Source organism: Ambystoma mexicanum, chromosome 10 (genome assembly GCF_040938575.1).
Source record: "Ambystoma mexicanum isolate Mex_15411 chromosome 10, UKY_AmexF1_1, whole genome shotgun sequence".
NCBI classification, from domain to species: Eukaryota; Metazoa; Chordata; class Amphibia; order Caudata; family Ambystomatidae; genus Ambystoma; species Ambystoma mexicanum.
The window spans coordinates 1235128169-1235141469 of NC_090932.1; the positions used below are offsets into that span (position 1 = coordinate 1235128169).

The 13301-nt window shown below is 43.5% G+C and overlaps 1 protein-coding gene across 1 annotated transcript in view; it reads left to right on the forward strand.

The window, feature by feature from the left end:
• Positions 1-12367, forward strand: part of FBXO21 (F-box protein 21) — a 580830-nt gene extending 568463 nt beyond the window's left edge. Inside the window, exon 12 of the mRNA XM_069619209.1 lies at positions 10935-12367. Within this exon, the coding sequence (XP_069475310.1) occupies positions 10935-11176 (242 nt within the window). The 3' untranslated portion in view covers positions 11177-12367. The remainder of the gene's footprint in view (positions 1-10934) is intronic.
• The last annotated feature ends 934 nt before the right edge of the window (positions 12368-13301 follow it).

The window sequence follows — 13301 nt, forward strand, 5'->3', positions numbered from 1 at the left end:
AGATCCAATTTAGTAAAGATTTTTGCACCTTGAATCCTATCAAGCATCACTGAGATCAATGGTAGTGATCTTATTTAGGGCTCTATAATCAATGCATGCCCTCAAGGTTTTGTCTTTTTTGGGAACAAAAAATAATGGTGATGCAGCCGGGGACTGAGAATGTCTAATAAAACCTTTGGCTAAATTCTCATCCAAATATTCTTTCAAATATTCATTCTCTCTCTGTCAATGCATAAACACGTCCACACGGAATGGGTGCACCATCTACTAAATCAATTTTACAATCAAATGAACGATGTGGTGGTAATTCACTAGCTACTTCATCAAAAACATCTTTGAACTCCTGATAACAATCAGGTAAGTTTCCTGAAACAGCACCTATCAAATGTTCCTGCACTACTCCTGCAGCTAAACAAATTCCCTGAACCATTGATTTTTCCTCTTGAATCTGATCCTGAAATATCAAACATTGCTCTTCTTCCCCAATCAATATTTGGATTGTGTAATGTTAACCAGGGCATACCTAAGATTATTTGTAACTGTGGTGCATCAATTAATTCAACTACTATGTCCTCATCATGTTTCTCACCAATTTTCATTCTTATAATATCCGTCATTTGTGTAATCAAACCAGATGTTAATTGAGTACCATCCACTGCCCTCACTTGTTCAGGAATTCCTTTAGAAACTAGAGGCACTCCTAATCTTTTTGCTAAAGCCAAATCCATGAAGTTCCCAGTGGCCCCACAGTCAATCACACACGGACCGCCACACCTTATCTTACCTTCCCAAAATAAGGATACATTTAAAGTGATATGTGGTCATGCTGATTGGATGGTATTCGCCACAACTTGTCCTTTTCCTGTGTTGGTTGAAAAATGTTTTGGAGCACGTGGACATCTTCCTGCAAAATGTGTTCCATCTCCACAATATAAACACAATTTCTCCCTACGTCGTCTCTCCTTTTCTTCTTTAGTTAAAGGACCTCTGACCTTACCTTCAATTACCTGTCCTTTAACTTCCTTTCCTGAATTCTGTTCTATCTTGGGACGATCACTTCTATTCCGAACTCTACTTTCAGAATTATTTTTTCGTTTTTCAGATCTCCTCTCAAATAACCTTAGGTCTAATTGAATCACTAAAGAAATTAAATCTTCACAAACTTTTGGTCTCTCTACTATTGTAGTCAATGCATCCTTTAATTCTTCTCTTAGACCTCTATAAAAAATGGAAGCCCTCTTATCTTCTGGCCTCTCACTCTCCTGTACAAGTGATCTAAATTGAGTTCTATAAGTCACCAATTCTCTGTTACCCTGTCGTAACTCCAATAACTCACTATCAACACACAAGGATGAGGTTCTTCTATCGAACATTTTGCTGAATTCTTCCTTAAACATTTTCCAATCACTTATTTCATTAGCTCCTTTTTCTACTAAAGGCACTGACCAAGCTGAAGCCTCCCCAGTCAAATAAGAAATTAAGAAAGCCACCTTAGCTGTTCCAGTAGGAAAAGCTTCTGGTCTACACAAAAAGTGTAGCTCGCATTGCATTAAAAACGTTTTCAACTTTCTATGATCTCCACCAAATCTTTCTGGAGGCGCTAATGGAGTAGAAATTCCGGGAGTTAAATGTATATTTTTTTTCTCTTCTCTGTCAACTATTTGCATTTTTTCTTCCAACTCAGGATACAAGACTGGGGGTTCTCAATCTATGGCCTTGCTAATCTTTGATGGTCCTGGCATTTCTGATCTATGTATCAAACTACTTAATTCTTCCATTCTAGGTCCCAAGGTTAAAGTCTCACTTTTGGCTAACCTTAAGTCTTCTTTGATTTCCATTAACATCTTTCCTATTGCTCCCAGACTAAACTCTGACTCGGTGTCCATCATCAGTCAGGCAGGATTTAATTACGTGGGCCTTTCATTCTGTCAGGTCCAATCTCGAATCTTCCTGCAGGAGTGATGCTGGCCCACCAGACCCCCCAAGTATGCCTGCCCAATAGTCTCTAAGAAGATAAAACTACCAAGCTGGCAAACCCAAGGGGAATTGGAGAACAAAACAAAGACAGATCTTCACTGGATAACACTGATGTCTGATGCTCTCTGGTACTGGATTATTCTCTCTTCAGTGTCTGTGAAATCTAAGGGAAAAAACAATAGCATATATATCTGATCAATAATTCTGTCTCCCTCTCTCTCTTATTTACTTTCTTTTGAAATACCTGTTGCCTATGCTTGTGTGCTGATAGGCATTCTTTTCTGATGATGTTGAACAATTAATTCTGTATTTCTTGGAAACTCATTTATGTGTAAACTTTCTTGGATTTCCTAAACTTCAGACAAATCTTCTTTTCAATAGTATCAATAGAATGTCATTGTTGCCAAACTCTCTCTCAAATATTTTCTCTGAGAACAGTCTTTATCATTGGAGAACTTGTAACTCTAGAATTGCGCATAAATAAATGTTTTTTAATTCTTCAGAAGATACTGCGCATCCCTCCGACGTATCTTCAATATTAAACGAACCACGCATCCATCTGACGCAAAACGAACCGCGCATCCATCCGATGCACTTTTCCTTAACTAAAAAATGAACGAACCGCGCACTTGCCGACGCTTCTTTTCCTTGACTAAGAGCTACACAGGAATCGACGCTAAATTCTTGAAGTACGAGCCGCGCCGAGCACTATTTTCCGGAGTTGAGATGACGCGTACACGTAGTACGTAAAAAACTTAAGGTTCTTTTCTCTAACCTTAATACTAACGGCGAACACGAGGCAAAAGATACGCTCGCGCTCGTCACTAAAATATATAGAGTTGGATAAAAATATAACTCAACTCAAACTCTATATATATATATATATATATATATATATATATATATATATATATGAAATATTTCTAGAACAAACCGCGCGTTACTTAGTAATTAGATTAGCATCGCGCGTGGATCAAAACTAACAAAAAAGTAACTCGCAATTGCAGAATATAACATCAGATTGTAACGATTAAATTTCTGAATAAAATACAGTTCTTTCTTGTCTATGAAAGTTTTTTTTTTTTTTAAAAAGACAACGAATTTCACTCCATGTAATATATCTTCAATATTTGAATAACTTAGCTTGCTTCTTCTGTAACTTCTTGTCTTCTAAGAATTCTTGAATATAAGTCTTTCTTTTCTGAAGTCTGGAATTAATAACTCTTCTTAATAAAGTAAACTATAGATTTTTCTTAAAACTTCTCTCAGAGCTAAAAAGACTGCGATCTGCCACAAAGGCAACTAAAATGAAAGGCAGTTTAGAACTCTGTTCAAAATTCCAAACTACCTCATCAATGTTTTCCTCCAATCACTGTTGCTGTACTAACCCTCCATCTTGCCTTGGGGAAAGAAGTGATTCCTGAAATCTTATTAAGGAATTTTTTGTACAATTCTTTTAATTATAATAAAAAAATAACTTGAACATCATACTTCTAAATAGAATTACGTCTAAAGGTCTTATTGTTAAATGATAATTTCTAAATCAAGTATGTAAGTAATAGATGTCTATGAGAATTATCTTGGTATGATAACAGTGTGTCTTTTAAGATTGTGAACTTTTGAAACTCTAGAAATATACCATGGAATCCTGACAGATTTCCTGTTGCACATGCTTACTGCAGATAGCATCCGCCGTCAGTTCTATAACCATGGCGAACAACGAGGGTGATAGCGGGCAGCCCTGTCTAGTTCCACCGCTTATATTGATCTTTACCCAAGAGATGAAATGCGGTCCAAAGTTATATTTTGCTAATACCGCCCCCATAAACTGCCAGGACACAGAGTTGAAGACTTTCCAAATATCAACGGTGGCGGCAAGCGCCTGTCCCTCAGGATCTATTTGCACCAGGATGTTAAAGAGGCTCCTTAAATTGAGTGCCATGGAGCATCCAGGAACGAACCCTGACTGGTCCAGGTGAATGATGTGCGTCATATATGGGGCCAGGCGCAAAGCTAATACTTTGGCAAAGATTTTAATATATATCCGAATTAATGAGGGAAAGGGGTTGATAAGAACCGCACTGTTCAAGGGGTTTTCCGGCCTTAAGTAGGACTGTAATTACTGCCTCCCGAAGTGTGGGGGGCGGGGTGGGGTTATACCAAACGAACAGGCTTCCGACCAAACTACCATAAGCACAGGGATGAGGCGGGACTTGAAATGTTTATTGAAGTCAATTGTTAGACCATTTGAGGCGGGGGCCTTGCTAGCTGGGACAGCTTAGATGGCTCGGTAGATCTCTTCTCAGGTAATCAAGCTATCAAGGACCGCTTTGGTGTCGTCTGAGAGAGGCGTTTATGGTAGGTCGTCTAAATATTTATCTATATCTTGTGGGGTCATAATGTCTGAATTAGCGTATAGCTTGGAATAAACGGTGTGAAACTCTTGACCCACTCCCGTAGTGGTATGTACCAATGCACCCGATGCACTTTGTATGGAAGGGATATGTTGGTTGCCTTGATCCTGTCGGACCATTCTAGTGAGCAACCTGCCCGTGCGTTCACTTTCACCATGCTTCCTTGCCAGATTAGGGCAATCCAGGAATTTCAGTTCCCTGTCTGCATTTGCCCATAACTGGTCAAGTTCTATTTTTATGTCCCCAAGGATAGGATTGTTTGGGCACGCTTTGTGGGCTTGCTCTAACTGGCACAGGTGGGCCTCACTTGTTTGCATATCTTCGCGCATCCCCTTAAGTATCCCACTCTCGGTTCGAAGAGCTACCCCCTGTATATATGCCTTGAAGGCTTCCCACCGGATCACCTGTGTTTCTACTGTTCAGCAGGTGGAAGTACTGTTGGGTAATATGAGTATTGATGCGACCCTGCGTTGAGTGCCCTCCAAGCGTCTGTCAGTTCTAGCTCTGTTCTAGCTTCGCAAGTCCCTGATGAAGCACCTGTGCTGCTCTGGTAAGCTGTCGGGGCTTGGAGCTAGACCTGTCTAGGTTAAGGTCCATAATGTTATTGAAATCGCCACCCCAAATAACAGTGACTAAGGGGTATTGTGCCAGTAAATGAAACATTGCTGCATAGAAATTGGGGTCTTCAGTGTTAGGCCCATATGTGATGAGAAGAGGAACCTCTTGGTGCCGTATCTTCCCATACAGGAAAACGTATAACCCTGCTGGATCAGAGTGGGCTCTGGTATGAGCATATTGTATGGATTTGTGAACGAGGGTCATAACCCCCCTGCATTGGGTCGATTATGTAGTGTAGTAGCGTTCCGGGCCCCAGTTTTTGGTGAAGGCCTCGCAATATTGTGCCAATGCCTGCGTCTCCTGCAGGAATAGTATCGAGTATTATGTTGTTCTAAGTATAGCTGCAGGTGCAGCCTCTTGATCGGGTTTCCAACCCCTTTACATTCCAACTCACAAGTCGTATCTGGTCAGCTCCCATCGGGGCGATGCACTCTATAGTTGCCAGCCACCACTATGTCATTTGTCAAATATATGCGTATGTTATCCATGTAGATATTGCTATCGATAGATACGAACATGCCAAACACATTTTTTATAACTTTAACCCAACTTCCCAGCTCCTCCCACAATCAGAGGAATGGCTTCCTCATTGTGAACATCCCAACTGCATCGGCAACTTTGCATGCAGGGGGCTGTGTGCTGACTGACACCGGCTCGACACAGCTGGCTTCAGCATTTTCGGTCACTAATATGCTTTGACCGGCTGTATAGTGGACTGGGCAATAAGTGGATAACTCCCAGTGTAGGCTAGGTGTTTTGTCCCCGCCAGATCCCTGTCTTTCCTTGCAGTGTTACTAGTAGGGTTTAAATGACTTTGGAGAAATCATAGTTTTTTCATAATGGTCAGCCCGGAAAGTGTTCATCAACAAATCGCATGGCCTCCTCAGGTAGGGCGAAAAAGTATACTTTGTTGTTGTGTTCGATTCGCAGCTTGGCAGGGAAGAGCACTGCATATTTCACATTGTGCTCCCAGACTCTTCTCTTGGTTACCATAAATGATTTACGATCCTGTTGAACTGATGCCGAGAAATCCAGGTACAGGTGGATTCTGTGTAAGCCAAGTAGCAGCTCTCCTTTAGCCCTTGCAGCACGGAGCAGCGTATCTCTGTCCCGATAATTTAGGACACAGACTATAATCGGCCGCAGAGGGGCCAGTGTGCGGTGGGCTCGCTTGATAGCAAAGGTTGGTGACATTTTAGGGCTGTCCAGAACCGACATCAGCATTCACTTCACATAGTCTTCCATTGGACCTTTCACATTATCTTCAGGCATGCTGATTATTCTAAGATTGTTGCGTCGGGACCTAGATTCTAGGTCTTCATTCTTCTTGCCGATGAACTGGACTTGTTTCAAAAGTGCAGTAGCATCTGCCCTAAGCAAAGTCTCTTCATCCTCTGTCATGCTCACTCTGTCCTCAACTTCAGTAATACGTGTGTCTGTTTTATCCATCCGGGCTTTGATGGAGCAGATTGTGCTGCTCATATCGTTGAGATTTGAATGTAGTGTAGTGAACCCCTCGTGCATGTACTCCATCGTGCGCTGGAGTTCACTGGGGCCCTGCTGATCCGGACCATCCCCAGATGGCCCACGCGCGCCCTATGCTCCCTCCGGCTCTTTGGGGGCAGTTTTCGTTAACATGTTGATGGAGCTTTGCTTCTTTACGGCTCCCTTCGTCATTTCGTTTGCAGTGCTGGTGGCTGTTGTACGTATTGTTGACACTGTAAGGGCTCTCTGTGTAACTTCCATGCCGTGTCAGGTTTTGCAGTATCCTGTCCTTGTGCGACAAGGGGGGGGTTAACCCCAGCGTGGCGCCACTATCCGGTGTGACCACTACCTCCCCCTCACATTAGTATAGTGCGGACTGTGCCAGTGTGGATGTGTCCTATCTTCTTAGTCGTGTGACCCAATGTTCGCAATGGGCAAAGGATCAAAGTATTTGTAGCCTCAGGCCAGGCTGCTGTGTTCGAGGCCAGCCCAGTTTATTTCAGTGGCATGATTTGCAATGCATTCCTGAGCAGGGGTTTGGGTGCGAGGGCCGCAGGAGGGAGTCAGTGTACAGCAACAGGGTGGTTCAGTGGGCCCCAACTGAGCCATGTCCATCTATGGCAGCGTGCAGTGTGGCCACACCGTCTACGTAGACTGGGAGACAGTACCTCAAGGTTGTCATATAAGGAAGGCCTGCCACATGCCAGCAACCGGCACAGCACAAATTGTCAGCTACACACATAGATAATGGTCCTCCAAGTGGTGTAGGGGGGACCAAATGCAGTGTGTATGCCCCAGGGGGCCCACGGCTGTCAGTCTCCCCAAAGGGTACCCTTAGTCACCCAGCCAGATACATTTTACCTTTGCACAGCTGCCCGGCCCAGAACACAGTGCGTGGGCCGGACCCGCACTGCATCTGGACCAGTGGAAAGTCACAGGATCAACATCAACCCTCAATATGCTCCACAGAGGATAGGGTCAACAGGGATAGTTCCAGTATGCGCACGCCATGGGGGTTCGGTTGCGGGGGGTCGGGCCGCAGATGGCAGCACCGTCAGGGGGGGGTCAGGAAGGATTCTGCTGCGTGTGTGCCTCAGGGTGAAGGAGCAGCGCACAGCACACCCCAGCCAGGGGAAGCAGGCCCTCGCCACCCGAGCGTACCAGAGGGAGCACTAACCTTGTGGATTTTGTTGACAAATAGGTCCAGGAAGTCAGGTCACAGGCCAGGAGGCAGCAGGTCCAGCCGCGACACCACCGGCACCACCGCAGCGCCGCCTCCTACTCAACAAGAATGGACAGCAGGCATCAGTGTGGGTAGAACCATGAGGGTCTTTTCGCCCACAGCAGCTGCCAACCCCATACCAATCACCTGTGGAGTGCCTCAGGGTTCTTGTGTCTCACCCACGTTGTTACCAAGCCCCTTTTCGATGATCTGGATCATCTCGGTATCACCTACACTAATTACGCAGATGATACCCAGATCCTCCTCCCGCTTTCTGGGGATTATGAAACGGATTTGGCATTGGCAAATAAGAGTGTACATCTTCATCCAGGCATGGATGGCCACACATGGACTATGCCTGAATGATGATAAAACCAAACTCATCATCCTGGGCACTATCTCTAGCCTAAAAAAACTAGGACCTGACTACTCCTCTTTCACAATCGATGGCAACAGCATCAAAATAGAACAAGAGTTAAAAACGCTGGGCTTTTACCTAGATGCAAACCACTCATTTACCAAACAGGTTAACTCTTTAGCATCCTCCACGGCCTACGCATGCAAACTGATCCGCACAGCTAAGCCATTTCTTACCGATACTAGTTGCACAACCTTGGCCAGAGCCCTCATTCTGTCTCGCCTGGACTACTGCAACGCCCTCTATCTAGGGTCAATTAAAGCCACTACTAGAAAAATCCAAACCCTACAAAATAATGCCTTGAGAGCGGCACTCGGCATCTCTAGAAGAGACCACATCTCTGAAAGTAGCCGACAGAACAACTGGCGCCTAATCAATGACAAAATTCTTTTAAAAACTCTGTCACTCACTCACAAATCTGAATAACGCTGCACCCATCTATTTGGTCAACAGATTTCACAGACGGACCTCCCTGAGACCTTCTAGAACAGCCTACAAAGACTGCTTAATTGAAATGGAAAAAAACAACTTTTTTTTTTATACTGTAAATGTTTATATTGTTGTGGCATTTGAAAGGTTGATTTTATCAGCCAAACCAAATAAAAAAATAAAAAAACAAAGACTGCTTATCTATTCCCAATTTCAATCACTCCACAATTGGTGGTAACAGCTTCCCGGTGCAAGCAGCCAAACTATGGAACTCCTTACCTCCTGCACTGAGAGTTGACCTTCCCTACCAAAACTTCAGGACCAACACTATCTTGTGGCTGAAAGCGAATGATCACTAAATACAATAAGTAGCTAGATTTCACTGTGGGGAGCACCACCCCTCCACCAAATTGTACACTTGCACACACTCACCCTACTATCACCCATACTTGTATATATTGCTGATGTAAGCAAGCCGTCTGCACCATTGTATATTTTTACTTTGCACTATCCATCTGTATTAGGATTTATTCTGTATATACCCTCTATTTAACACCTGTATGTAAATAATGACACTGTTGTAACCAAGCTTTGCATATACATGTAACTGCTGCGCCCTATTACCCTAGGGCATGTTCGCGCATTATAAATAATAAAACAAACAAACAAACAAGGGGGGCCGGTTTGGGAAGGATAGTTTTACCCCGACCAGGGGCCAGAGTCCAGGACAGTGCCGGCCGCCACAATGCTGCGAGCACCGAGGCAGAGGAGCGGCAGGGCAACAGCAGTCGGGCCACTCAGTCCGGGCCGCCAACCAGCGAAATCGCCGAAAGCAGGAGCCCATGGAAGGCTCAGATCAAGTCGCTCGTTCTGCTGCTCCACCAGTTGAAGGATCGGGGAGGTCAGTGGGGGCTTCCCCAATGGCTCTCAGGTCTTCGCGCCGGAGCTCGGCAGCACAGCAGCAAGGGTGATGGCGTGGTGCCGACGGTTGCCAGCCACAGCAGCCTCGGGCAGGGGTAGATCAAGGCAGCATTTCATTGGACTCTGCCACAGCCGCCCCGCCAGCGAATTCTCGCTTTATATGGATATCAGCAGTCGGAAAATGCATAACAAAGCCAGATCACTGTGCCGTGCAACGGAGCTTCTTCCTCAAGACGCCATCTTCATCGCGCGCAAACAGCACCCCCACAAACATGATTTTTTTTGCTTAAGGTTACTGCTGTTGGGGAAACTTGGACATATAGGGTCAGTCTCTCAAATAGTAGCACAAATGAAATTAGCGCAGAGAATGCACTCCTTTAATTTGCACCATGTTCAGAAATGCTCCGGTCACCTTTTTCTCAAAGGTGGCAAGAGCATTTCTGGAGGGCATGTAAATGGGAACAAAGTTCCTCTGCCCAGCTCTCTTGCATAGATTAGTGTCAGGAGTGTGCTTCCAGCAACCACGTGCTTGATGGAAGAACATTTCACTGAGACAAGCCTGTAAAGGGCCCGTCTTGGTGAAATGCTTGGAGAAAAAAAAAGCATTTCCATCCATGTTTGGGTGATTGAAATGCATAAATAAAAACAAAATTCATGATTTGCACCTTGGGGGGGAATGACCCTTGTTTCTGCGCATTTAAAAGCGTATTGTGTTTGTAAATTCAGGAGGCTGTTTTAAATGCAAAGAAATACCTCCTGTTATTCGTGGTGAAAAATGGCATCTGAATGAGTGCATCCAAGATGTGTTCATTCAGATTTGTTTTAAGAATGGGCCTTATCCTTATTTTGGCACAAGTGATGAGATGGGCTTCTCATTGCTTGTGCCAAAAAAGGTTTTGAGAATCTGGCCCACATAACCAAAGACTAATAGTAGTTGGTCTGTTCGGCTAATTTCTGTGCTCGTGCCCAGCTACGTTCACTGGTTCCCTGTGTACTGTTAACTAGATTAGGCCTATGTTGAATATTACTTTAAAAGCATCCATAAGGGGGATACTATAAGTATAGCAATAACTGTAAGAGCAGGTAGTATTCGGAATCCATGAAATAGGGATGAAAATGAGTCTGTAAATGTTTTTTTTTTATTTAAAAAGACCTGTAGTAATGAAATACTGATTTCAGAAAAAATGCAATTTTGGCCTGTCATAATGGAGCCACCATCATCAAAATACTGCTTGCAGTAACGCTAATTACTTCATGCAGTATTTTACTGAGGAAAACCAAATGTGTCCTAATGATCCCATAAGACATCGCTCATTCTGTGTACTGTGTGTTCTTACATGCAATGCTGGCCTGTTTAGAAATATTCCTGTTGTTATGGTCACTTTTTCATGTCTGTTCCAATGTTTTTGTAAATGTTATACAGTATTGTTTATCTGCCCCATTTCCACAGAGAACCTGGAATACAATGTTGAAGTCCAGGAGATTCCTCACCTGGAGATGGGGCGTTACTTCTCTGAGTTTTCTGGCACTTACTACCTGGCAAATGATGAGCTGCAAGTCCGATACCCAGAAGACATGGCGCACACATGCACTGTGGTCCAGGAACATAATAACTTGACCAAAGATGTTGAAAGTGCGTCTCAGCAGCAGGAGGGATTACCAGATGTAAAGCACAACTTTCCACAGCAATAGGAGCAGTGGGAGAATGCACCAGAATCATGATTCTCTTTGATATCCTGCAGAAGTTACTATGCACTTTGCTGCCAATGGCAGGCAAACCACTCAGTTACTGATCCGCCAACACTTGTGAAATTCAACAACACTATCATCTTATGCTCTTGGCAATGGCTTTTGGGTTGTCCTCACTTGACCCCACATTCCAGCCGTTCATAGTGCAAGCTTATTGATCGCTATGGACAATTTTTTCTTGAGATTTCCGTCCAAACAAGAGGCTTTGTACCAAAACTTTGAACCTTGCCTCCGATACAGGCGGTCCAGCTTTGGTTAGTTTATATATTTCCCTCTGTGCAAAATGAATGAAAACTGATGGAGCGGGGGGTGCTTGCTATTTCTGACCCGCTGATGCCTTGTCACGTCTTTCACAGCCAAGTCAATGGTCATACTATAGAACCACAAAAGCATCTTTAACCAATTATTTGATTACTGTCTGTCAAAAATGAAAGTGTTCTATGTTGTCTATAACCCTCTTGTATTGCCAGACAAGCTTTACTTTATTTCTGTTCAACCCCTTTCTGGAACCCATGCTGTATTTGTAGGAATGTGGATTGCTGAGCCATTCCGGAGATGTTTTTGATGAGGTAGGATGCATAGGAGTCTTGTATAGCAGTGCAGGGTGGACAGTCTTTCAGTTTTATTCCAAGGCTCATGAAGGACTCACTGCAGATTCGATTAGCATTATTAGCAGATACTGTCCCGCCAGGGTATGCATGCCTGCTCCAGCAGTAGGTCAATATTTCCCCTTTGAATTCTTCTTTTAATTTCTTTCTCAAAGGACTGTCAAGTGGGTGGGATGCTAGTTTGGCATTACAGCTAAAGAGCGCGCGCGTGTGTGTGTGTGTGTGTGTGTGTGTGTGTGTGTGTGTGTGTGTGTGTGTGTGTGTGTATATATATATTTGTGTACTTGTTGGTGCGCACATCAATATGTAGCTTGAAGTTCTGCAAAGGCTTTATGCATGCTTAGTACAAGAGCTGGAAAATTGATGGATTTAAAAGGTTTCTGAGAAGTGCATTTCACTGTGCTTGGATTAATAATCTTTTCTGGTACTCAAGGGCTGTCAAATGGCTAACAGGAATGTAGAATTGTCATGTAAATATTTGAGTTTCTAACTAAAGCAATAAATACCCTGTGTTGTGACCCTTAAATCAGCCAGAAGAGATAATTAAGGTGACAAGACCCAAACAGCCTATTGGTGCTGATGGGATTTTGGAAATTCACTGTGGAAGAACTTTTCCCTATTTCTTAAACCATCCAAAAGAGGTGAGACTGGCTTTGTTTTTCCTAGCTAGTTTGCCTTAACATTCCCAACTGGTTGGTTAGTGGGCTTTATACGCAGGCCATATTAGGAGACCTTCTTTTAAAGATAAAGAATGACAACCCCAACAAGGTAATTATTCCTCTTCTAATATGCTCTTCATCCATCCCTCCGTTGCTCTGTCTTCAAAATGTATTAAAATTAATGTTGTGCATTTTTGAAGAATTGGATCCATTATGGACTATGCACTTTAAGTAACAGCACTCTACTAGTTGTTTTGCGACATGTAGTAATATTAACTATGATTCTGCTCAACACAAAACAGTGACCTGAATGCTATTTTCATTATTTACATCCCTGGTCTGTACTTGCAAGTCTGTGGAGGAGAGTAAGATAATCAAACCAGGGTTTTTTATAACTCACTTGCCGACCACTCCCCCAAGGCCTGAATGCATTTTGATATTTTATCAGAGTTTTGGTAGGTGAGGAAGATTGGTCTAGGAATGTTTGCATGCCTGGTTTGTTGCAAGATGGAAATGATGTGATGTAGGTAGAAGAGCTAAGGATCCCTCCACTGCATGCAGTGAAAGTACTGGGGGCCATTTCTTTTTGTTTGACAGTATTTATTATTTAAATAAAAGGGAAGCCTGGGCTTTGATGTACACCTACAATCACTGTTTATTATCACTCTCTAGCAACTCGTTCTTGTTCAAAGACTGGTTCATAAATGGAGTTCCACTTTTTTACTGGAGCCCTCTTTCATTAGGAACTACAGACCTATTACCTTATTTATTTATTTGTAATGCGCCGATGCAGGAGTATGT